Below are 26,150 nucleotides of genomic sequence, written 5' to 3'. Positions count from 1 at the left end.
CCCGGACAGGAAACCCTTTGTCCAGGCTCCCCTCGCTGGAAGGACTCCCAGCTGCAGGGGGTCAGACTCGTGTCTGTGGTGGCAGCATCCATTTTGTGGAGCTGAGGCTTCGTTTAACTTTAACCGGGGTTCACAGTTACATACATGTCGTGTCCCTCTAGAAGGGTGAAATGCTAACCCCGTCGCCAGAATTGGCGAGGGGTTAGTATTCCAATTCGTATGACACCTTACTCGACATGTTTTGATAAAGCGATACCAAAGATAGCATTTAACCGCGAGGATTATAATGCACTTAAGAGTATATGGTATGCGATATCATGGAACAGCTATTAGGACTTGATTCCGCAAGCTGCAGACAGGCTCAGCTCATGCCAGAGCACCATCTCACACGATTCCAAGCACTCTGCCTTCAGGATTGTCAAGGCCTGCCATAGGAGTGACTGATAGGAATCTGTGTGTCCATTTTAGGGTTAGGTATAGGTATACTACACCTACAGCAAAGGGTGATTACACGACTTTGCCCCAGCTGTCATGCAGCCAGTTGTGTCAAATTTAGGAGGCCATCCAGGGGTGGCATAATACATGCTGCAGCCCCTGGCAGCCCTGGGTACACCTATGCCCTGAGTTACAGGGTCTGATAAGGTGGCCCAGTACCAATTGGTAAATGCACCTAGGGTACATGTTGTAATTTAGAGAGAGAACAGCCAGGCTGTGGGTCTGATTGGCAGGCCCACAGCCAGAGAAAGTCGTAAACCAGTGAAACAAAAGCAAAAAATCTGGGTGATCATAGGATTGCAGACCCTACTCTCCTACAGACCGGAGGCGGTGTTGCCCTGGTTGCTCGCTCTGGACTTCATTTTCAATTCTTATCCTCCCCGTCCACTAGGGCGGTCGACTGTTTAGTTGTTTGGTCGGCCTCCTTTCTCACCCCCATTACGTGTGTACTCGCTTATCGCCCCCCTCAGCAGACACCACACTTCATCTCTGCTATCCAGGACTTACTAGAAACTCTAGCAGTCAACAACTCGTCTGTTCTACTGCTGGGGGATTTTAATTTTTGGTCCTCCGACCCGGCTGAGGACGCGATGTCAAAAGAATTCACTGAACTCCTCCTCAGTCTAAACTTTTTATCTCACATCCATACTCCGACCCATGTCCGAGGCCACATTCTGGACCAGCTCTGGTCACTCAATATACCGGTATCCCCCCCTGTTGTCACACCCTGTTCCTGGTCCGATCACTTCCTGGTCTCTTTTTCTTAGAACAAAGTCTTGCCAAAAGACCCCCTCTTCCCAGAAATACCTGGGCCCGCAACTGGAACCAGGTAGATGTACCCTCTCTGTGCTCTTCCCTCTCAGCCTCCTGTCCCACTCTTACTGATCTGTCCCCTCTATCCCATGCAGACAACATTAACAACTGGTTGTCCACAGCGTGTGACCAAGTGGCTCCGCTCAAACGCGTTCGAACCAGGCGTGCACATGACGCCAACAGATGGTTCAACGCAGAACTTAAGGACAAACTCATTGTGCGACAGGCAGAGCGCGCTTGGAGATGCGCCTACTGCCCTGCGTTGAAATTGCAGTACACCTCTGTAGCCAATGAATACAAAAAAGCCATTCTTCTGGCCAAGACCAACTACTTCTCCTCAAAAATCCTCTCGGCCGAAAATCAACCCAGGGAATTTTTTTTCTACCATCCACGAGTTGGCTTCCTCAGACAGAACCCCCCTCAAACCCTCCCCCTCCCAAACCCTCTGTGACTCTCTCAATGAGTACTTTATTGAGAAAATAGTTGCCATCAAATCTAACATTCCACCACCCTCCCTGTCCTTCACTGACCCTCCAACCCCATCCAATCAGTTTCACCTGGATCACATTCCTCCTCTGACCAGGGAAACCTTTCTGGCCCTGCTCACTAGAGTCAAGTCAGGATCCCCCTCCGACATTTGCCCGGCATACATCTTAAGGGAGATCTTTATGGCCTGCCCCCTCTCACTTTCCTCAATGATTCTCAGACCCAGAGCACTGTCCCTGCCCTTCACAAATCAGCAATCACTATCCCTATCCTTAAGAAGCCTGGCGCTGACATCACTTCCCTTCCCAATTATCGCCCTATCTCCCTTCTCCCGTACCTGGGTAAGTCCTTGAAAGCCACGTCACTAAAGTTCTGAGTGCTTTAATGGAGGACAGCTGCTGCTTAGCCCCCTGCTCAGAGAGGGGCTGGATGTCAACACGCCCCAGGCACTGGTCCTCCTTGATCTGTCCGCCGCCTTCGACACGGTTGACCATTCCATCCTTCTTTCCCGTGTCGAGGCGGCTGGCATAGGGGGACATGCTCTGGCTTGGCTTACCTCCTTTCTGAGTGGCCGTACACAGGCCGTCCACCTGGCCGACTTTTCCGACTTTTAATACATACATTTTCCCTCTCATATTTGGTCTACAGCAGATGGAGGTCACGGTCCTCAATCATGCCGACGACCTCCAGCTCATCTTTAATCTTTCTTCCTCCCCTGAGTCCATTCACAATTTCCAATCGGTTATGATTTTTATCAGGGACTGGATGAACTGCAACAAACTTAAATTAAATCCAGATAAAACTGAACTACTACTCACAGGTGGCAGCTCCAGTCCCTGGACCCCATTGTTTTGGGCTTCTTCCTTGGGTGCCCCTCCCTCACCTTCCTCCTCAGTCAAGACACAAGGGATCACTCTCAACAATCACCTCACTCTTCACTCCCAGATCAGTTCAGTTCAGTGGTGTCATCTTGCTTTTTAGTTCTTCGCACCATTCGTAAGATATCACGTTTTTTTTCCTTTTCTGCTCTCAAACTGATCCAACTGGCTATGGTCCTGTCACGCCTCGACTACGGCAACATCTTGTACAACGGGGTCCTTGCCTATGACCTTCGGCGCCTTCAAATGGTCCAAAACCAGGCGGCTCGTCTTATTTTTGGTCTTCCGAAATTCCACCATGTCACTCCCTTACTTAAATCCCTGCACTGGCTCCCTATCCGTGAGCGCGCCCTATTCAAGATGGGTTGCACGACCTTCCAGGCTCGCGCTGGAACTGCTCCAGCCTTTATCAATTCGGCAATCAAAATGTATGCTCCTAGTAGGGAGCTGCGCTCCTCTACCCAGTTCCTCCTGACCATACCCCGCTTCAGGAAGAAAAAATCTGGGGCGTGAAGTTTTCCGTCCTTGCACCCACCTTCTGGAACACCCTTCCCTCCACAATCAGATCCACGCTCTCCTACCTTGACTTCCGTAAAGCCTTGAAGACCTTACTTTTCTGACAAGCCTTTCCGTCCTAAGTATCCACCCGTTGCCCTCCTGGGTCTGCATTCATAGCGCCAAGCAACCGCCTGGTAAACGTGCGCTTAATTATGAATATGCTACTTACTAGTATGCATCTGTTCTTGGCATGTAGGGCTGCTGACATTCATATCTGTGCATAGATCGCCGCCTAGTGTTGGGTCCGGATGATTGCACCTTGTTGTTCTGGAAGAGTCTTCGAAGTATCACGAGATAGGTGGCTCCTCCCCTGGACTACAGTGCGCATGGGCATCGACTCCATCCCCAGATTGTTTTTAGCCATTGTGGCCAAGATGGAGTGAAACTCAGTGAATGATGACCATGCTATGAGTATATATGTGAATACTGCAGCTGCTACAGGCGCCGGGGAGGAGGGCGGCCGATATGAATGTCAGCAGCCCTACATGCCAAGAACAGATGCATACTAGTAAGTAGCATATTCAGTTCGAGGCATGTGGGCTGCTGAATTCATATCTGTGCATAGAATACATAGCAGTCCCTCCATTAACGGCGGCCACCCGTGCCAGCTGCAACAGTTTGGAAAAGTGTCTTGAGAACAGCCTGCCCTACAGCTGCCTGCTGTTTGGAGTGCACATCAACACAGTAATGTTTAGGAAATGTGTGTGTGGTACACCATGTTAATGCTCTACATATGTGCTCTAAGGGAATGTTTCCAAGGAAAGCCATAGAGGCCCCCAACTTCCTGGTGGAGTGGGCTCTTGGCGGAATGGTAAGAGTGCGTTTTGCTTTTGCATAGCAGATCTGGATACATTTAACGATCCACCTAGCAATACCAGCCTTGGAAATAAGGTTTGTGGTGTGGCGCAAAGGCGACAAAGAGTTGTTTAGTCTTTCTAAAATCCTTGGTCCTATCAATGTAATACAATAGGGCCCGCCTAACGTCATGGGTGTGGAGCATCCGCTCCGTCAGTGACTCAGGATTTTGAAAAAAAACAGGTAATTCGATTGTTTGGTTGATGTGAAACTGAGACACAACCTTGGGCAGGAATTTAGGGTTAGTGCGGAGCACCACCCTGTTGGCATGAATTTGGATAAAAGGCTCTTGTATTGTGAGGGCTTGCAACTCACTGACCCGTCGTAGCGATGTAATTACTACGAGGAAAGCCACTTTCCATGTTAAGAATTGGAGCTCGCAGGAATGCAGTGGTTCAAATGGAGGACCCATCAGTCTGGTAAGAACCACATTGAGGTTCCACTCAGGACCTGGTGGAGTCGGTGGCGGAATGACTCGTTTGAGACCTTCCAAAAAAGCTTTGATGGCAGGCACCTTGAAGAGCGAAAGGTGTTGTCTATTTTGGAGATACGCAGCCATCGCAGACAGATGAATGCGAATGGAAGTATCGGCCAGATTACACTTGTACAGATGGAACAGGTAACAGATGATGTCTTGAATGGAAGCATCAAGCGGGTTAATGTTGTGGTTTGCACAATAAATGGCAAACCGCTTCCATTTTGCTGCGTAGCAGGCTCTAGTAGTTGGCTTCCTTGCCTCCCGAATGATGTCCGTGAAATTGGGAGGTAAATTTAGGTAACCAAATTCTAGGACTTCAGGAGCCAGATCGCCAGGTTGTGCTGTTGCGGATCTGGGTGCTGAATGTCGCCATGGCTCTGAGTCAGAAGGCTGGGGGTGAGACGTAGCCTCTGATGTGGTACCATGGACAATTCCAGAAACGTGGTGTACCATGGTTGACGAGCCCATGTTGGAGCAACCAGGATGAGAGTCATCGAGTGTTGCCTGAGTTTGCGTGCCACCAGCGGTATTAGTGGTGCTGGGGGAAAAGCGTACGCAAATTTGCCTGACCAGTTCATCCATATCGCATTGCCCTGCGACAGTGGGTGTGGGAATCTGGCGGCGAAGCTTTGGCATTTTGCGTTCTCCTGAGTGGCGAACAGGTCGATCTCTGGATGACCCCACCTTTGGAAGTACGGCTGGAGTACTGATGGATGCATCTCCCACTCGTGCATTTGGTGGCTGTGCGTGCTGAGCAGGTCCGCTATCTGATTGTCTTTGCCTGGAAGATGCTCCGCCATGAGGAAGATGTTCCTCTGAATGGCCCACTTCCACATGCTCTGAGCCAGATGAGACAGCTGCGGAGAGTGTGTGCCTCCCTGCTTCTGAATGTAGTACATTGCCGTCATGTTGTCCGTCCGGATCAACACAACCTTGTTGCATAGATGTACTTTGAAGACCTTTAGTGCCGTGAAGATTGCCATCAGTTCCAGAACATTGATGTGCATCTTCCCCTGTTGCTGCGTCCATAGTCCCTGCACAGTGTATTGGAGTACATGCGCTCCCCATCCCTGGAGAGAAGCGTCCGTTGTCAGGATAATCTGAGGCACAGGCTCCTGAAACGGTCGGCCCTTGCAAAGGTTTCGTGGATTCCACCAATGCAGAGAGTTGTACGCCCGACCGCTCACCAACACTAGGTCTTTCAACTGGTTGTGAGCCTGAGTCCACTGACGTGCTAAGCACTCCTGAAGCGGACGCATATGTAGTCTCGCGAGCGGGACAATGGAGATGCAGGAGGCCATCATGCCTATCAACTGCATGAACACTCTCGCTGGAAGCGAGTGTTGAGGTCTGAATCTTTGGATCAGCGACTGAATATTGTTGACTCTCACTGAATTCGGCTGTGCTGTGGCCACCAGAGTATTTATAGTCGCACCCAGATACTGCTGTATGTGGGCGGGCTGGAGATGGGACTTTGGATAAATCAGTGAGAAACCCAGATCGTGCAGAAGGTGAATGGTTTGGGACACGTGGTCGGCACACTGCTGGGCCGACTTCGCCTGAATGAGCCAGTCGTCCAGATAGGGGTAGACGTGAATGTTTTGACGTCTGAGATGTGCCGCCACCGTCGCCAGGCACTTTGTGAAAACCCTGGGTGCCGTGGTGACCCCAAAAGGCAAAACCTTGAACTGGTAGTGCTGGTTTTGTATGGTGAACCTGAGGTATTTCCTGTGTGAAGGATGTAGTGGAATGTGGAAGTAGGCATCCTTCAGGTCCAGAGTCGCCAGGAAGTCCCCCTGTTGAAGCAGTGGGAGAACCTGCTGCAGTGTAAGCATGTGGAAATGCTCTGATAGGATGTAAAAGTTGAGGGGCCTGAGATCCAGGATGGGTCTGAGGGATCCGTCCTTCTTCGGAATAAGAAAGTACAGGGAGTAAACTCCTGTACCCCTTTCTTGCAAGGGCACGAGCTCTATTGCCCCTTTTTGCAGCATGACTGTGACCTCCTGCTGCAATAAGTGCAAGTGCTCGCCGGACATAGGACGGTGCCTTGGGGGTATGTTGGGTGGAGTGGATGTGAGCTCCAGACAATAACCGAATTGGACAAGTGTCCTGACCCACCTGTCCGTGGTGATGGACTTCCACACAGGCAGGAACTGCTGGAGTCTCCCCCCGACCGGTGTTGCGTGGTCGGGGGGCAGCGACAATGCGTCACTGTTTGTTGGCGGTGGAGGACCTGGAGTTGTTGTTGCCACGTCCTCTGCCCTTGGTGTTGTTGCTGCGGTAACCACCTCGACCCTTGTTGGAATAAGAAGTTTGGGTGTTGCTCTTGTAGAACTGCTCTGACTGCGAGAGTTGACCCCTTGAGGTGCCCCTAGTATTGGAGCGACGAAAGGACCCACTCCGAAACTGCTGGGATTGCAAGGCACCCATAGATTTTGCGGTGTCGGTGTCCTTCATCTTTTCAAGGGTGGTATCAACCTCTGGGCCAGACAGGTGATCAGGGTTGACCGTTTGGTTCAAGATGGTAGTTTGAATGTCCGGCTTGAACCCAGATATCCGTAGCCATGCATGTCTACGAAGCATAACGCTAGTGTTAACAGCGCGTGCGGCGGTGTCAGCCACGTCTAGCGCGCACTTTATGAAAGCATTAGAGATAAGCTTCCCCTCCTGTATCAACATTTCCACTGCTTCCTTATATTGATCTGGCAAATGCTGTAAAAGGGTCTCTAGAGTGTCATAGTGTGCCCTGTCATAACGTGCCAGTAGCGCCTGCGTGTTGGATATACGCCACATATTGGCTGCCTGCGCTGCCACCCTTTTCCCTGAAGCCTCAAAGACTTTTGATTCCTTGTCTGGGGGAGGAGCATCACCCGTAGTCTGTGAGTTGGCTCTTTTGCGGGCATTGGAGACAACCAGGGAATCCAGAGGCAACTGTCCCTTGATATAAGTTGGATCAGTGGGCGCCGCCCTGTACTTTTTGTCGATTCTTGGGTTGATGATCCTCGCCCGGGTGGGTTCTTTGAACACCTCAGCTGCGTGCTTCAAAACACCCTTCAGCATTGGCAGAGTCTTTACAGTCTTTTCAGAGACCGAAAAGGTGTCAAAGAGGAAGTCGACGTCCACTGGGTCAGCATGGAGTTGGACGTTGTGATTGGCTGCTGCCCTCTCAATGAGGGCATTAAAGGCCGCAGAGTCCTCAGTGGGGGAAGTTTTGGCTGAGAAAAGCTGAGTGTCCTGTCCAGAATGCGGGTCCCCAGGATCGCCACCAGCAGACCATGGTTCAGTCACCTCCTCTGGGTCTGTGTAGAGGGGATAGCTGTACTCATCCTTGTCGTCGCCTTCACCTGCCTCGACATTAGAATGAGCGGGCGAGAGTTCATGAGCCTGTGGCGAAATGGGCTCTATCAAGGCAGGAGTACCAGCAGAGTCCATCTTCCTTTTGAGTGGAATCTTGTATGACTCCAATAGTGGTTCAGGGGTGATTTTTCTTTTTAGGAGGGAAAGTCTGCCCGTGTTGGCGTTGATAAAATGCTCCTGACGCTCCTCCTCTGCAAGTGGTGGTTGCCGTGGGCCGGGGACCACCCGCGACTGTTTCGGCGTCGAAGACACCTTCTCGGGCACGGCGGCCCTTGGCTTAGCCGCGAAAACCTTCGGCGCCGTCATAGGTGGCAAGGTGAAAAGTATTGGCGTAGGCGCCTTCGCCGGTTTCTCCAGAGGTTTGGGCGGCACAGGGTCTTTCGGCTCGACTGCTGCGGCCCCTTCCCTGATTCGTTGCAGGGACTCCGTAACCTTCTTAGTGAACGAGGCGGATGGACGCGCCGGTTCAACAGAGTCTTTAGCGGCTGGCTTTGGAGCGGAGACCGAAGATGCACCCTTCGGAGTCGACGCACTTGGCGAGGCAGAGAGGGACTTTGGGTCGTCCTGCCGCTTCTTCGGGTCGAGAGTGGACCTTTTGGGGTCGTCGACCGTTTTCTTGCCTTCGAGTCGACCCTTGCCGGCGTCGACCGTCTTCGGCGCCGATGCGTCTGCGTCGCACCCCTTAACCTTCGGCTTCGATGTAGTAGCCTTCGGGTCGGAAATTTTGGCATGGCTCTTCGGCTCGACGGCCATCTTCGATTTCTTCGGCGCCGAGGCCTCCCAAGTCTTCGACCCGACCAGTGCGACCCGCACTTTCGGTTTCGATTTTTCTTGCGTCGAGACCGTAGGTTTCACTTTCGGTTTTGGAGGCACCGGGAGTGATTCTGTATTAATGTCCGTGGCCGGGCCGGAAGGCAGAGCCGTGGAACGTACATTAAGGTCTCGGGTATGGCCCGAAGGCGATCGCTCGACCTGGGCCTCATGAGTTTGAACGGCCCCGGAGTCAGTCTGAGGAAGCTCCTCGTCCGAGCTATCCTCTACGGTGGCAAGGGCCCCGTCGTCGTCCCCTACCTCCTCGACGACTTCATCGAAATCCTCGGCCGCTGCGTCGTATTCGTCCTCGACCTCCGATGCGGGGTTAGATTCCGTGATCTCCTGGATATCGTCGTCCTCGACATCCCCAGCATCGAAGATGTCCGTAGGCGGTGGGGCAGATTGCTGGGCCTCCAGGCGCGCAGCTCGACGGAGCTTGAGCGTTTTCTTGGACTGGAACCTGGAACAGGCCATACACTTGGCCTCGTCATGGTCCGGTGACAAGCACTTGTTACACACCGGGTGTACATCGATATGTGGGTACTTCAAGGCACACACCGGGCATCGTTTGAATGGACTCCGGTCCATGATGGATGAAGAGTCTGGAGCGTCGACTAGGCCCCTCCGCGCCGAAAGCACGCGGAAGAGTAATGTCGGTTCGGAGCCGAGAAGTTACGAACCCGAACGAAAGACAATACCGACGCAAGTCCTAAAGACCTTTTGGTCTTAATCAAAGTGAAGTTAAGAACTATCGATTCCGACAGGAGGGAACCGAACACATCCGAACCCAATGGCGGAAAAAAACAATCTGGGGATGGAGTCGATGCCCATGCGCACTGTAGTCCAGGGGAGGAGCCACCTATCTCGTGATACTTCTAAGACTCTTCCAGGACAACAAGGTGCAATAATCCGGACCCAACACTAGGCGGCGATCTATGCACAGATATGAATTCAGTAGCCCACATGCCTCGAACATATTTTAACTTCAACGTCAAAGTCATGATGCTCTGCGATGCCCCTGTTTTTGATGACTAACACGGGCACCTGGGTTGTGACCCACAATGGTTTGGACTCTACTTACACCCATCTAAATAAGAGTATAGTGTCAATTGGGGGTCCAGTTTAAGATAATTGATATATGAATGTTTTTGAGAATGCAGTTCGTGCACCAGGGCTGATTTTTTAGACAAATATTGCGGAAAAGTATTGTAGATATGGTTGGTACAACGTGCCCCTTCCAAAACTGATTCCACATTTAATACAATGAGATCTGATTCTATTAAAGGTACTGTCTGCACAGAAGGAAAATGCTACTTACCAGTATGCATCTGTTCTTGGCATATAAAGCTGCAGAATCCTACATTTAGCAATAGATCGCCACCTGGTGTTGGGCTCGGATGATTGCAGGTTGTTGTCTTCTTGGAATAAGTCTTTTGTAGTCACGAGATAGGTGACTCCTCCCTTGGACAATACTGCGCATGGTCATCGACTCCATCCTCAGATTGTTTTTCGCCATGATGGGAAATGATGAAGTTAGTAGAAGTAAAGAGAAAAGGAAGTCCATGCGTGTGCATCTAAGTAAGATGAGTACTGGAACGGATACAAGTCCCGGGGAGGCAGGAGGGCATGTAGGATTCTGCAGCTCTAAATGCCAAGAGCAGATGCATACTGGTAAGTAGCATTTTCCGTTCGAGGCATATGAGCTGCAGATCCTACATTTAGGAACGATTGTTCAGCAGTGTCTCCCCTAGCGGTGGTCGCTTGTATCCGTTGCAGCATACTGAAAGAGTGTTTTAAGGACAGCTTGGCCTACTGCAGCTTGCTGCTTGGCTTGCACATCAACACAATAGTGTTTAGTGAAGGTGTGTGGTGTAGACCATGTTGCTGCCTTGCATATATCCTCTAATGGTATGTTTCCTAAGAAAGCCATAGAGGCTCCTAGTTTGCGAGTGGAGTCTGCTCTAGGAGGAACGGTTAGTGTACGTTTAGCCTTGTGATAGCATATTTGAATACACTTAACAATCCATTTAGTAATACCTCCTTTAGAGATAGGATTGCCTTTGTTTGGGGGAGAGAAGGATACAAATAGTTGTTTTGTTTTTCCGAAGGATTTAGTCCTGTCTGTGTAATATAGTAGAGCTCTTCTAGCATCTAGGGTGTGCAAAGCTCTTTCTGCAACAGAGTCCGGTTTTTGAAAAAACACTGGTAACTCTACTGATTGGTTTAGGTGAAAAGGAGTAATCACTGAGCCTGATTCCACTGTTGTGCTAGACATTCTTGTAGTCGACGCATTTGCAGTCTTGCGTGGGGAACTATGAAGATGCAAGATGCGATCATCCCTATTAGTTTCATGAACACTCTGGCTTGTAGAGAGTGCTGGCACTGAAAAAGGGAGACTAAGTTCTAAATACTTTGAATCCTGGCTTGACTGGGATAGGCTTGAGCTACTGATGTGTTTATAGTAGCTCCTAGATATTGATGAACGTGCGAAGGCTCTAGGTGTGACTTGGTGTAGTTTATCGTAAACCCAAAGTTGTGCAGTGTTTTAATTTTTTGCTTTGTGTGTTGTGCACACTGGTTGTACGATCTTGCTTTTATGAGCCAGTCGTCTAGGTAGGGGAAGACATGTATTTGTTTCCTTCTGAGATGTGCTGCCACTACTGCTAAGCACTTTGTAAACACTCGTGGTGCTGTTGTAACCCCGAATGGAAGGACTTTGAACTTATAGTGTTGTCCTTGTATGACAAACCTTAAACACTTCCTGTGCGCAGGATGTATTGGAATGTGAAAATAGGCGTCCTTTAGGTCTAGTGTGGACAGAAAATCGCCCTGTTGTAGTAATGGGAGTACCTGTTGTAAAGTGATCATGTGAAAATGATCTGATTGAATGTAGTGATTGACTCGCCTGAAGTCGAGAATTGGTCTTAAGGTCCCGTCTTTCTTTAGAATTAGGAAGTACAGGCAGGAGACTCCTGTTCCTTGTTCTTGTAATGGAACTACTTGAATAGCATCTTTTTGTAGAAGTGCTAGAACTTCCTGTTGAAGCAGAGTTATGTGTTCTGCAGACATTGGACGCTGTCTGGGTGGTATGTTTGGGGGGGTTGCTGTGAGTTCTAGGCAGTAGCCATGTTGGATAATTTGTCTTACCCACCTGTCTGTTGTGATGGAGTTCCAGACAAGCAGGAACTGTGAAAGTCTGTCCCCACCCCCTACAGGAGTGGAATGCTGTAGGTGAGGCAGAGGAAAGTCACTGTTTAGGAGCGGAAGAGGAGCGGTTGTTGTTACTACCTCTACCTCTTCCTTTGTTGTTATTGCCTCTGTATCCTCCTCTAAAAAATCCTCTATTAGAGGAGGTCTGCGTGTGTGTTTTAAAAGATGATGTTGTGTCTGCGCCGGTCTGCTTGGAGTTTCCTCTATAAGAGGAGCGGCTAAAAGAACATCTAGTTTGGGTGGATTGTAATGCCCCCATAGACTTAGCGGTATCTGTGTCCTTCTTCATCTTTTCTAATGTATTATCTACCTCCGGCTCGAACAATTGGTTCTGATTAAAGGGCTGGTTTAGGATGGTAGTTAGTACCTCTGGTTTAAAACCCGAGATGCGTAACCATGCTAGACGCCTGAGAATAACACTAGTGTTCACTGCTCTGGATGCTGTGTCAGCTACATCTAGTGCACATTTAATTGAGGCATTTGAAATTAATTTGCCTTCTTGTAAAAGTTCTGCTGCCAGATCCTTGTGTTGATCTGGTAGGTGTTCCATTAACTTTTGTAGTTGATCGTAATGGGCCCTGTTGTAGCGTGAGAGTAAAGCCTGTGTGTTTGCTATGCGCCATGTTTGTTGCTTGTGCAGCAATTCGTTTCCCTGACGCATCAATGATCTTGGACTCTTTGTCAGGCGGGGGTGTGTCCCCAGAAGTTTGAGAATTGGCCCTTTTGCGCGCATTAGACACTACCAAGGAGTCTAGTGGCAGATGACCCTTAATGTATACTGGATCAGCTGGTGCTGGCCTATACTTTTTCTCTATTCTAGGATTTAACACCCTACACCTTACTGGATCTTTAAAAATCTCTGGAGCATGCTTTATGGCTCCCCTAATCATTGGTAATTTTTGGGTAGACCTTTGTGACTATTCGAATGTGTCTAACAAGAAGTCCTCCTCAATGGCATCAGAGTGCATGGGAACCCCATGGTAAAGTGCAGCTCTGTTTAACAATTTTTTTAAACGAATACTGTCCTCTGTAGGGGAAGGTTTTGTTGGGTAGTACTGAGGATCAGGGATGTCTGGTGCATTATTTGGTGAAAAATTATATGCATCATCATCCTTAGGGTATTCTAAAAAAAATTGTAAATTGATACTTGTATAGCGCACTACTCACCCGCAAGGGTCTCAAGGCGCTTGTACGAATACCGCTGTGGAACCCATCCTGGCTTTCCCTGTGAGGCGTCCACTCCTGGGTACCCCCATGGTGGAGGCCAGGCATCCTTAGCGTTGTGGGGGCTGTTGTGGAGATTAAGCAAGCTATTGCCCCGAGTTGCAGAGTGGGACTCCATGATTGGAATAGGCACTGAGGCGAGAATTATCAGGTCCGTGGAATTTTGAGCCCAAGACCCTCCGAGGCGGGGAATTGAACCCTGTTCCCGGGCTAGACCTCTGCATCAGGGTCTGCCGCTCTAATCATTGAGCCACACATCTCCACTATTCTGTGTTAACATCCTCATCTAAAGGGTATGTATGTGGCTCTGGAATATCATCACCCCCACCCAAATCATACTCCTCATCAGTGTGGTGTGATCATGCAGGAGAGTGAATAGGAGAAGTTATAGGTTCTACATATGGAGTAACAGGAGAGGAAGAAGGTGAAGGAGAGGAAGGGTGCATTGGAGAAGTTGCACAGTCCTTTTTGGCAGGGACCACAGGTGTAAGTGGTGTGCCTGCTAGTCCCTTCTTATAAGGGATTGCTTCCACATGTCAAGTTGTTGGATTAATATGGACTTTTTTCTGTCTAGGATCTCGTCTAAACAGTTCTTCCTCTTCTATAATCTTCTTCGGCGTCGATTTTTTCGGTGCCAATAGAGGTTGTTTAGTACTTTTTGGCTTATGAGGAAGTAGTTGAGTCTTTTGGCAATGTTTTCGGTGCCGAATGTTGTTTAGCCTTATCTGGGGTACCGGTATTAGAGGTTTCGGCGTGGAGACCGGTTTTGCTGGGCCTGTGGCGCCGGAAACTGGCTTCCCCTCTTTTTTTTTTAACCGGAAGGTTTCGGAGTCAAAGCTTTCGTGTTTGGTACAGTTTTTGTCTTTGGCGCCGATGGTACGGGTGCCGAAGTGTCTTTGTCTTTGAGCACCGAAGGGCTTTTTATGTTCGGTGCCGACGAATCCTTCGGTGTCGAAGGATGTTTCGGTGCCAATGGAGGAGGTGTAACTGGCACATGGTGTTTCTTCGGTGCAGAGGCACCGGAAGGCGTATTCTCTTTCCTCTGAGCCGGGCCCGAAGGCGGGGCGTTAGAGGGTAAATGTTGGTCTCGACTGGGCCACATGGGCAGAGTGCTGACCGTTGCCTTCGGTTTGGGTAATGTATGTCGTGCAGGGGCAGATGTACTCACGGGTTGTCGAGACGGGATCGAATCGTCCGAATCCTCTGCCCCCGATATTATTTGGAGATCAGGCGAGTCCTCCTCTGCGCCGAGTGGAGCCTCGTCCTCAGAGATATCTTTGATTGGATATTCGTCCTCGGAGACGTCTTTTTTGACGATCTCCTCTTCAAAGATGGCATCCGGTGCTGGTGGTGATCTTCTCATTTCGCGTCGACGGGCCCCCCGATCTCGAATTGTTTTCTTCGATCGGAAGGAGGCACAGGCTGTGCAGGTCGACTCGTCGTGTTCTGGCGAGAGACAGAGGTTGCAAACCTCGTGATGGTCGCTATGAGGGAATTTTGCTCGACATACCGGGCATCACTTGAATGGAGTTCTTTCCATGAGGCGTAGGCCACACGGCGCCGATGGGCCCAACAGCCTGCGTCGACGCACCGGAATGTATCTGGTGATGTTGAAAGTCTTTTCGATGTCAAAAGAAGTTTGTTTGAAGTTTCTCACTTCGAAAAAGCAGAAAAATTATTTTTCTAGCCGGAGCGGAAAACTTTCATCCGAACCCAGTGGCGGAAAAAAACAATCGGAGGATGGAGTCGATGACCATGCGCAGTATTGTCCAAGGGAGGAGTCACCTATCTCGTGACTACAAAAGACTTCTTCCAAGAAGACAACAACCTGCAATTATCCGAGCCCAACACCAGGTGGCGATCTATTGCTAAATGGAGGATCTGCAGCTCATATGCCTCGAACACAATAGTATCAATGGTTGCACAAAAGAAATAGCATTATTGGTTGCATAACCAAAAATGCATTGAACCTGAAGAATACTTTAACGGCTCATTACAGTAAGAAAGTATAAGTGAGCATTTGAAACATATGGATTTACTCTGAAAGGGTCTGCACAATCTACTCATGTGTGGCCCTTGAACAATCCTTTAGAATCAGGAAAATGCAGGAAGACAAGGGACCCAAAATGTGTTAATGACCCTTTTGCCACGGAAGCTGCAGAAAAGAGTCATTTAAATCACTTGTTCAAGACTTAAATTCTGTGGTCTACGTAACATTATGCTGACTGGTTTGCAGACTGCACCCTTGCACTGCATATGGAGGTCCGGGAGGGCATGTTGTGCCAATCTTTAGGAAGAGAGGTGGAATGAAAATACTCAGCACCTCTTCTTTACAAAGATAGGGGAGTAGAGATACAACAAAGGAAATCAACGAAATCACATTCCAAAATAAAACCCCAACATCTGCTTGGTGGTCGCCGTGGGTTATTCTTGGAGGATGAATTTAAGGATTCACAAATACACATTTGATGAGTCAGAAACCTGTCACTCCTCCTGAGAAATGATTTGGCCTTTACCGTGAAATGGGGCCTTCTTCATACATTGTGTCTGCTGCAAGCTGTAAACCACCTCAAAAGCAAATAAGATGACCCCATTGTCCTGCAAAAAAACACTGCAAAACACAAAGGTTTTTGATGAATTCGAAAGAATGGCCTGATACAGCTGCATCTAAGAACTACTCACTAGACATCATACCCCATTCCACCTAAGGCAATATAGTGTACTATGAGGGTTGACGTTTTGGAGGACATCCTTCTATTCTCCCCTCAAGGTACTTCTAAATTAAGGCTATTCTTTTTGATGCAAAGATCGGGTAGAGCGGACAACAGCGAGTTTGATCCCTCCTGTAAATGCTCTCTCAAATGTCAAGCTCACAAGTAGTGTCCACAAAACCTTATAAAAACAACCTGCCAAACATTTGCTTTTCTTAGCTTTAGTTTGGACTCTTTCCAATGTCTCATTGACAATTTCCCATACCTCCCTCACTGTCTCCCCTTGCCCTAGACTCACCCAAGGAGGTTTCTGCTGTGAACGAGTGCTTGGTCCCACGGTTTGATTCAAACACAAATCCCGGAAGATCCTCTTTGAGGATAGTGGCCTGCTGCCCATCCGAGTTGTGGACAGCAATCTCGCCTTCTTTCTGGCAGGTGAGAGACCAGTTGCCGACAGTCAGCTTGTTGGGCCCAGGACCAGAAAGAATTGGTTGGCTGGTAGTGGAAGGTTTCACCTGACTCCGAGCTCTCTGCAACTTCTCAAGAAATTCACTTCTACTTTCTGTAAACAAAAAATGAGAATGCTCACTGAAAACATAATACTGTTTACAGGTTTAGAACAAACCTTGGGTGTTTTCATTGATCTAGTCCAGAATGCACTTCAAACACGATGCAAGTGTGATTCATTTTACAAACATTTATTCAGTCTGAACAAGTTAGTCACATCCTAAAACTACAGCAACTGAGAAGTGTAAAATACAAAAACAGCAGAGGAAGTGACTGCTATTTATATTTCACATTCCTAAATCGCAGAAAAATTCCACTGACTGTTTTTTTTTAACAAGGATCTGTAATACACTTTCACATTCAAAAGGTATTGGAATTGAACATTTGTATTCTTAGTTTTTGAAGCCAAGGTCAGGCCAATCAAGAGCAGAGTACTGTGGTACTGCTCTTGCTTAACCATTCCATTAACGTTACAACAAGAAAAATGTCTGAATCACTATTGTTCGACAAATGTGCAAGAAATTCATATTTTCTGAACCAAGACTAGATCAATGCATACATAGTCCTCAGTTTACTCATATGCCCTGCTTTGAGCCTTGGACACCAGTCACCACTTAGTTTAAACAGATATTACTGGCTCAATAAAATAGAATAACGAACATTTATCATTAACATAAAACTTTATTTCGATCGCTGTGGATCATAAAAGTATAAACAAATAAGACAACCACAGTACACAACATTTATGCAACGCAGAACTTTCAGTATGAATAGTGGGTTTAGGCAACAGACTCCTCTTCAGTTTAAAAAGTGTACAGACAAGTCTTGTACGGCTAAGATCAGCTGGGTTTGACAACACCCAGAGGCTACTAACTTATACAACTGAAATCTAACCCTGGTTACACAGCACGTACAGACTAAGGCCTTCTAGATCGGAGACCAATCAGGTAAGAAGGCAAATAAGTTTCATACCTTGAAGAGTAGAGCTACTTCTAGGTTATACAGATATTACGGACTGAAGCCGTAGGTGGGTTGAAGGCCTACACCTCCTGTGACAGTGGCTTGACACCTTATTTTAAGGCTCACTGCACCATTACTGAAACAAACATACAAACCTGCTGCCATCTGCTGCTATCTTGAAAACCCACATATGTTCTTTCGGAAGTAAGACTTGATATCAGGACAACATCATGGTTCCTCCTTTGTTCCACTCCATGACCCATAATGATAAGACGACATATCTGACACATGGGCAGAGGTATGTGGCAGGGAACACAGAGGTCGGTCAGCACCAGTCAGGATTTGGCATTTCAGAGAACTCAGTTGTTAATGCTCGCAGACCAAAGAGATAATGGTTTCCCATCACCTAGCTGGAAGACCTATCAGAAGAAGGTGATAAGAGCTCTTGATACTAAAATAATTTTACCCGAGCTGTCGGAGCCGCCCTCCGGGCTGCCGCTGGAATACATCGTGGCCAGCTTCCCATCAAGGATGAAGCGGAACCAGCCATTGCTTCCATTGGAGAGCTCAAGGGCGGCAGCGTCACTCCAAATGTAAAGGCAGTCTCTTCCACGGATGATGGACCAGTCCCTCCAGTGGTAGGGTTTGCCCTGCTGCAGCTCTTTGGCGTCTTCTTGCGGCTCATCCTCCTGCAACAGAAAGCAGATACATCCAGTGAATTCACTGTGCGCAAAACTATGCAGCGCCGAGAATCATGACTCTCCAGCCATACAAAAATATTGTCAGAGCATCCTGCATGTGCAAAAACGACTTATGCAGGATACACACTGATCAGAGAGAAAAAACATTTCACTGAAGTAAGGTGTAGAAAAGTAGATTATGCAGCGGGTTGTGAGACCACACAATGTAACAATGTCACTATCAAGTACAGTTTTTTAAATAAAACCCGTAGCACGGCCCTGGGTATCTGTGGCACAGAGAAGCCAGGCTTAATCAAATGAACAAGTGTAAAGAATTTAGAAGTATCATATCAGTAAATAAGAAATGCAACTCAAGAACAATGACACCAATTTATAAAAATAGTTGTAATTTTATCTTTACGTAGATACCAAAATGATTAAAATCTAGTGAGGGAAACCGGAGATATGATTTTTCATAGGTAAGTAAATTCTTTTAAGTAAAATCAATTGTTTTAATCGGCTTTGCAAGTTCTGAGCCAATGGGCCATAACTACCACCAATCTTCCCTTGGATGGACCACAACAGGTTGGGGGCCAATCAAAGCGACAAATCAGGTCCACAGGGACAGTTTACGTGTCAAAGTCAGCAGTCTCAGGGTCCACAGGGCATATTTCTCTTTACCGTGGGGTCCAGCAAGGAAGTGGTGCAGATGATCAGCTAAGAAGTGGTGCTGATGAGGAGAATGAACAATTGTTACTTACCTGTAAACAGGTGGTTCTCCAGCATTGGTGTCTTTCATAGATTCACATGCTTGAATATTCCCTGTCATCGAAGTGGGAGTCCCACGGTAAATAAAAAAGCAATAAAATCCCAATAAAATATGTATGTAAAAACATAACACAAAAATACACAAACCAGAAATACTTGTAAGTACCAGGTTAGTATTTTCTCATAGGAATGCATAGAGATAGCAAAAACTTTTGTAACATATCCCTGTCATTATGTTAGTCCAAACTACAGCCAATCAGGCGCAAGCACCCCTCTAGACCCTTCTCCTCAGAGGCTCAGGCCCTCAGATTTTCTACCGCACGTCGTGTGAAGGGAGTCTCCCTGAGCTCTGCTCAGTTTTTCTACTTTCTTCTGGTTATCCAGTGTTTTTCTACTATGTCTTCAAGTAAGAAGTCTTTGTTTAGACCGTGTTCTTCTTGTGGGAAGTTGAGACTTTATTCTGAGGACCCCCACAAGAAGTGTATACACTGCCTCTATCCTGACCATGAGGTAGGCAAATGTAAAATTTGCAGGACTTTTCCCACCAAAACCCTAAAGTATAGAGAGGGTTGTCTCCTCCTTTGGTTACAGAGCCTGAAAGACAAGGATTCAGCTCTTTCTGAAGCAGAAAGCCTGGTGTCAGGTACATCTAAAGCCGCCTCAAAGCGTAGCAGTGTGCAGGATTTACCAGGTTAGTATTCTCACATAGGAATACATAGAGAGAGAAAACTTTTGTAACATATCCCTGTCATTATGTTAGTCCAAACTACAGCCAATGAGGCGCAATCACCTCTCTAGAACCTTCTCCTCAGAGGCTCAGGCCCTCAGATTTTCGTAGCACAGGAGTGACAAAATAGTCTAGGAGGAGAAGCGAGCATCTGAGGGGAGGCGGGTGGGTCACATGTGAATCTATGAAAGACACCAATACTGGAGAACCACCTGTTTACAGGTAAGTAACAATTGTTCTTCTCCAGTATTAGGGTGTCTTTCATAGATTCACATGCTTGAATAGAATAGTGACCAGTTACAGCCAGCTGTAAGAGCAAAAACAGTAAATGCATAGGCATAAAGATGCAAGATAGCATAGCATAGCCAGGTAGGAATGATAATAATAATAATAATAATGACACTATCATTACACAAACCATATAGATGGAGGGTAGAAAGCAGAGGCTCACCTTAGTTAAAAAGATTGTGAAGCACTGCTTGTCCCACTGCCGTATCGGCTTCGTTGATTGTTTCAAGGCAGTAATGTTGTGAAAGTGTGCCTGCTGGACCACGTAGCTGCTCTGCAAATTTGATGAATCGGCACACCAGCAAACAGGGCAGTAGAGGATGACATCGCCCTGGTGGAATGAGCTCTCATCGAGGATTGAAGAGGCTTGCCAGCTTTCTGATGGATGAAAGAAATTGCTGAAGAAATCCATTGTGCAATAGTTGGCTTGGTAACAGAACACCCCTTGCGCATGCGTCCGTAGGCTATGACCAACTGATCAGATTTGCGAAAGGGTGCCGTACTATCGATGTAAAACTTAAAGCATCGTTTATTGTCCAGAGAATGCAAACGTTCCTCCGCTGGAGATTGAGGATTGGGAAAGAAAGTCTTTAAGAAAATAGGTTCATTAAGGTGAAAGTCAGTAGGTACTTTAGGCATGAAAGCCTGGTAGGTGCGAAGCAGAACACAGTCCGATTTTAATTGGAGAAAAGGAGGCTTAATTATAAAGGCGTGAATATCGCTTACGCGACGTGAAGAGATCAAAGCAAGGAGAAGGGCCACCTTCTAAGTTAAACATTTTATATCTGCCTTGTGGATGGGCTCGAATGGTGCTTTCATTAATTGCGCCAAAACGATGTTGAGGTGCAAGGTAGGAGGAGGACGCCGAATGGGCGGGAACTTCCTGAACAGACGCTTGAAGAATTGGCGAATGACTCTAGACTAGCAGAGAGAGGAGGAGCCATCCTGCCGGAAGCGAGAAATCGCCGCCAAGAAAACTTTCAAAGTGGAATGGGAAAGTCCTGACTGTGCCAGCTCTAGAAAGAACGGTAGTAACTGAGCTGGAGTGGAATGCACAGGATGAATGTTGGCCGCTGCACACCAGTGACAGAATCTTTTCGACTTTACTTTGTAAGTTTTTATTGTAGATGGAGCCCTGGCATTGGCAAGAATGTCCCTGCATGCTGATAAAATGTTCAAATGGGCAAATTCAAGATGCTCAGGTTCCAGGCCGATAATTTGAGAGAGGAGGGGTCCGGATGACAGATCTGACCCTCATCCATTGTGAGGAGATCCGCTCGAGGTTGAAGGAGAATGGGTTTGCACTATGAAAGAAGCAGCAGTTCCGAGAACCATGCTTGTCGAGGCCATCTGGGAGCGATCAGGAGAATGTGGCACGGCTGTCTCCACATCTTCCATAAAACTTGAGGAACCAGTGGAATCGGCGGAAAAGCGTAGGCGAATAGATTGCACCAGTCCATCAAAAGGGCATTCCCGGATGATTCTGGATGGGGAAGCCAACTTTCAAAGGACGGGCCTTTTCCGGTTCACCGGGCTCGCAAAGAGATCTATGTGCGGATGACCCCAACGCCGAAAGATGAAGTCCAGAGTCGGCTGATGCAGCTCCCACTTGTGAGTCGATGAAGCAGACCTGCTGAGGGCATCCGCTAGGATGTTGGAGATGCCTGGTAGGTGAACTGCTGTCAGGGTAATGTGGTGCCGAAGCGCCCAATCCCAGATAGTCTGCGCCAAACGAGACAGGAGAGGAGATTTGGTTCCGCCCTGCATGTTCACGTAGTGCATGCAGGTGGTATTGTCGGTTTGGATGAGCACCGATTCTCCCTGGATCAAAAGATGGAACAACTTGAGAGCCAGAAAGATGGCCATCAACTCCAGCCTGTTGATGTGCCAGGAGCGTTGAGACTGAGTCCACTTGCCGTTTATGGACAGCCCTTGAAGGTGCGCGCCCCAAACTTCCAATGAGGCATCTGTGGTCAGAATGAGTTCCGGAGCGATGGTGAGAAACGAAGTGCCGGCAGCCACGTTGGACGGCTGCGCCCACCACTGGAGAGCCGACCTCATTCGAGCGGTCACAAAGACCGGATCGCTAAAAGAGCCTGTGATCTGAAGCCACCGACCGTCCAATTCTTCCTGAATGGGGCGACTCTTGAGTCTGCAATTTGGGATCAGAGAAATGCATGAGGACGCCATTCCCAGGCACAACTTCAACATACGAACTGACTCTTTTGCACAAATGAGAGCCACTAAGCGCAGACTCCGCAGCGGACGTTCGTGAGACACGAACGCCTTGGCTTGTGACGTATCCAGAGTGGCGCCTAAGAAGGTTCCGCAGGGAGCTGGGTTGACCTGAGACTTCTCGGTATTGATGGAAAGGCCGAGGGAGCGAAATAAGGTTTGCCAGAGTTGAGTGTCTCGAGACAGCTGGTTGCGAGACTGCGACTTGATGAGACAATTCCTCCAGGTATGGAAAAATTTCAACACCCTGTAGACATAGGTAAGCCACCACTGGAATTCTAACAAAAACGAGGAGTGGAGGGTCTAAGGGAGTTTAAAGACCTGCCCAGGCTATCATCCCCTAATAGTCATACTGTAAAACACACAGGGCCTGGGGGTCTAAAGAGAGAGTCAACTATGTACTCTAAACTAGTAAGACTGGAAGCCACAAAGGTGCAAGCCACCACTGGAGCCAAGACCTTTGTGAAGACATGGGGGTGGAGCGTAGGCCGAAAGGCAGCACCTTGAATTGAAAGTCTCTCCGCCCCACCCGGAAGCGCAAGTACTTCCGGTGTCGAGGAAGAATTGGCACATGGAAATAAGCATCCTGGAGGTCGATTTTGGTAATGAAATCGTCCTTGCAGAGAAGACGTAGAATCTCCACCAGCATGAGCATGCGGAAGGACTGGCACTTCAGGTATTTGTTCAGATCCTGGAAGTCGAGAATTGGACGCCAGTCGCCTGTCTTTTTGAGGATGAGGAAAAATCGGGAATCAAATCCCATCCCTTTCTGATGTTCGGGAACCACTTCAATGGCACCTTTTTGAATCATGATGCAAATCTGCTGGAAAAGTTCTTTTAGGTGCGCTGGAAGTGGACCAGCTGGAGGAGTGTGAGGAGGAAACTTTACAAACTCCAAAGCATGACCATTCAATACAATGTCCAGCACCCAACGGTCCGAGGTGATTGAGGACTATTGAGAAAAGAACCGTGAGATTCGACCTCCAACCTTGTGCGGGGAAGGCAAGTCATTGCCTTTTGGAAGCGGATCCTCTATATGAAGATTTTCCTCGATATGATTTGGAAGACTGCTGACGAGAGGTCTGTTGTGGCTGGTTGGAATACCGCTGATTTCCCTGGCCGTAGGAGCGGTACTGTTTAGATCCACCACGAAAGAAAGAGGTGGTGCCGCGTTCGCGCACACCACGAAAGGGCGGTTTGCGGATCTGTAAAACGCTCAAGGAACGAGCAGTGTCCGTATCCTTCATCATCTGCAGTGCCTCCTCGACATATTGACCAAAGACTGACTCGCCGTCATAAGGCATATCAAGAATTTTCGCCTGAACCTCCTGGCGAAAAGCGGTAAAGCGGAGCCAACCCTGACGGCGCAGAGCAGCTGCCCCCGCGAGCTGACGGAAGCCAGTGCAGGCGATATCCACGGAGCAGTCTATGATCTCTTCAGATGTTCTTTGACCCTCCTGAAGAATTTTAAGAGCCTCCGCCCTGGAGGACTCAGGAATGAGGGCAAAAAAGTCAAACTTGTCAGACCACATCTGGCGGTCGTAGCGTCCCAGTATGGCCAGAGCATTAGCGGCCCTTACAGCTGTGGAAGCCATAGTAGAAAACTTTCGCCCGATAATATTGAGGCGATGACCCTCAGGATCAGGCGGAGCCGTAATCGGGGAAGATGGGTTTCTGGAACGGCGCTGGGCAGCCTGGGTGACCACGGAATCTGGCTTTGGCTGCTCCACCAAACAAGCTGGAGAACCCTGTGGCGCCTTATACTTTTTCTCCAAACGCTGTAGTTGAGCCAGAATGGAATTCGGCGTTTGCATCAACTGGACTGCCTCATACCAAATTAAGTCGATGATGGGGACTGTCCGAACCGGTTTGAAAGGTTGACTCTTAAAAGTCATGAAGAAAGCAGTCTTCTTCCCTTTGGACCATAGGAAGCTTAAAGCGGAGCGCCGCTCTGTCCAAAAGTTGGTGAAAGCCTGCGATGTCAACTGGAGGGGAATTCCCAGGAGGCGGGTACGGTGTCTGAATCTGGTAACCGTCCCAATCTTGCATATCACCGTCGTCACCTTGAAGCTCGCCATCCTCTTTGTCTGGGCGAAGATTATCATCATCATCATCCCCTTCGTACACCGTAGCATGGACCTTAATAGATGCCGTAACCGGGGCAGATGGCGGTGTCGGTTGCGGCAGTGGAACAGCGGCCGGAGCGGTGTAGGTGCAGATGCGGTAGGCAAAGGAGAGCCATGGCGAGATGGCGGAAAACGCCTGTTGTAATCCTCCAGCATATACTGGAGAATAGAAATGAGGGAAAGTGGAAGTGTTGCAGCAGGAACCTGAGTGGAGGGTTCCTCCTCCTGAAAAGACTAATCCTCATTATCATCCCCATAGTCCGGACACTTTATGACTAATTCAGAAGGACTTCGTGCTGCCCAGAAGTGATCATCTTCATCTTCCCCAGAACCAGAGTCCTGTTCAGAACCTGTCGCAAACAGGTGTGACGGGGGCTCCGTGTTCCCTGGAATAGCAAGTTGTTCCAAAGGCACCTGGCGACGTTGGTGTAGGGGGTCAACGATGGAAGAACCAGACCCGGATGAAGGAAGTGGCACCAGAGGCAAGGATGCGAAGGCTGATGAAACCACCGAAGTCGTTGATGACAGTACAGACGTCGACGGACCCACCGTCGACGGAGTCGTCACCGGCGGGGCTATCGTCGACGAAACCGCCGTCAACGGAGCACTAGTCGACGGGGCAGCCGACGACGGGGAGGCACTCTTCACAAGCCTCGTCGACGAAGATCCTGACGACGACGAGAGACCCTTCTTTGACGTCGAGGCGATAGTAATCGTCCACGAGACAGTCTTAAAGCTGAGGCATACCTTCGTCGACACAGACGACTTCGACGTAGCCATCGTCGACAAGCCAGAAGCCGAAGTCATTGTCACAGTTGCTGTAGACGAGCCGTAGACGCAGATCTCGTCATCGGGACGATCGTCAACGCTCCAGTCGATTTTGCACGTTTTGTGGCTGAAACATGCTTAGAAGAAGCCGTAGATGCCTGAGAGTCAGATCTCGGGGGCGTAGTTGTAGCAGGAGGAGGTGTAGACAACACAGGATCCTTCAAGAGGGAAAGTTTCTTCTTCAAGAAGGGAAAAGGTAAATCCTGCACACTGCTACGCTTTGAGGCGGCTTTAGACGTACCTGACACCAGGCTTTCTGCTTCAGAAAGAGCTGAATCCTTGTCTTTCAGTCTCTGTAACCAAAGGAGGAGACTACTTTTTCAATCCTTTAGGATTTTAGTGGCAAAAGTCCTGCAAATTTTACATTTGCCTGCCTCATGGTCAGGATAGAGGCAGTATATACACTTCTTGTGGGGGTCCTCAGAATAAAGTCTCAACTTCCCACAAGAAGAACACGGTCTAAACAAAGACTTCTTACTTGAAGACATAGTAGAAAAACACTGGATAACCAGAAGAAAATGGAAAAACTGAGCAGAGCTCAGGGAAGACTCCCTTCACACGACGTGCAGTAGAAAATCTGACGGCTTGAGCCTCTGAGGAGAAGATTCTAGAGGGGTGCTTGCGCCTGATTGGCTGTAGTTTGGACTTACATAATGACAGGGATATGTTACAAAAGTTCTCTCTCTCTATGTATTCCTATGTGAGAATACTAACCTGGTACTTACAAGTATTTCTGGTTTGTGTATTTTTGTGTTATGTTTTCACATACATATTTTATTGGGATTTTATTGCTATTTTATTTACAGTGGGGCTCCCACTTCCACAACGGGGAATATTCAAGCATGTGAATCTATGAAAGACACCCTAATACTGGAGAAACAGGATGCTGAAGCTAGTGAAGAGATGAAGTGACAACCACCCTGGTATTTGCCAGTATTTGGGGTCGTCCCCAGCCTCAGGACTATCTTCCACAATGCAGCAGTGAAGTCAAGTGCAGCTTCAGTCTCCCGGTTACAGCAACCTTAGGGGTTTCTTACAGGTAGGCAAGGTCCACTTCAACTTTGGCTATGTGTCCCATGGACCTGGGGACCCCTTGGGAAGGTCAATACTCTGTCCCTTAACAGGTACGTTGACGTCCAGCACTGATCAGGCA

The 26,150-nt window shown here is 48.4% G+C and overlaps 1 protein-coding gene across 10 annotated transcripts in view; it reads right to left on the bottom strand.

The window, feature by feature from the left end:
- Positions 1-26,150, bottom strand: part of HECTD1 (HECT domain E3 ubiquitin protein ligase 1) — a 665,243-nt gene that overhangs the window by 390,327 nt on the left and 248,766 nt on the right. For all 10 annotated transcript variants that reach the window (XM_086936975.1, XM_086936976.1, XM_086936967.1 and 7 more), the window contains exons 13-14: positions 17,812-18,034; positions 16,177-16,440 (exon numbers count right to left, since the gene is read on the bottom strand). In XM_086936975.1, the coding sequence (XP_086793101.1) occupies positions 16,177-16,440; positions 17,812-18,034 (487 nt within the window). The remainder of the gene's footprint in view (positions 1-16,176; positions 16,441-17,811; positions 18,035-26,150) is intronic.

This window comes from Lissotriton vulgaris, chromosome 9 (genome assembly GCF_964263255.1).
Source record: "Lissotriton vulgaris chromosome 9, aLisVul1.2, whole genome shotgun sequence".
In the NCBI taxonomy this organism is placed as follows: domain Eukaryota; kingdom Metazoa; phylum Chordata; class Amphibia; order Caudata; family Salamandridae; genus Lissotriton; species Lissotriton vulgaris.
Note: the sequence above shows the minus strand (reverse complement) of the source record. Positions and strands in the feature narration are given on the sequence as shown.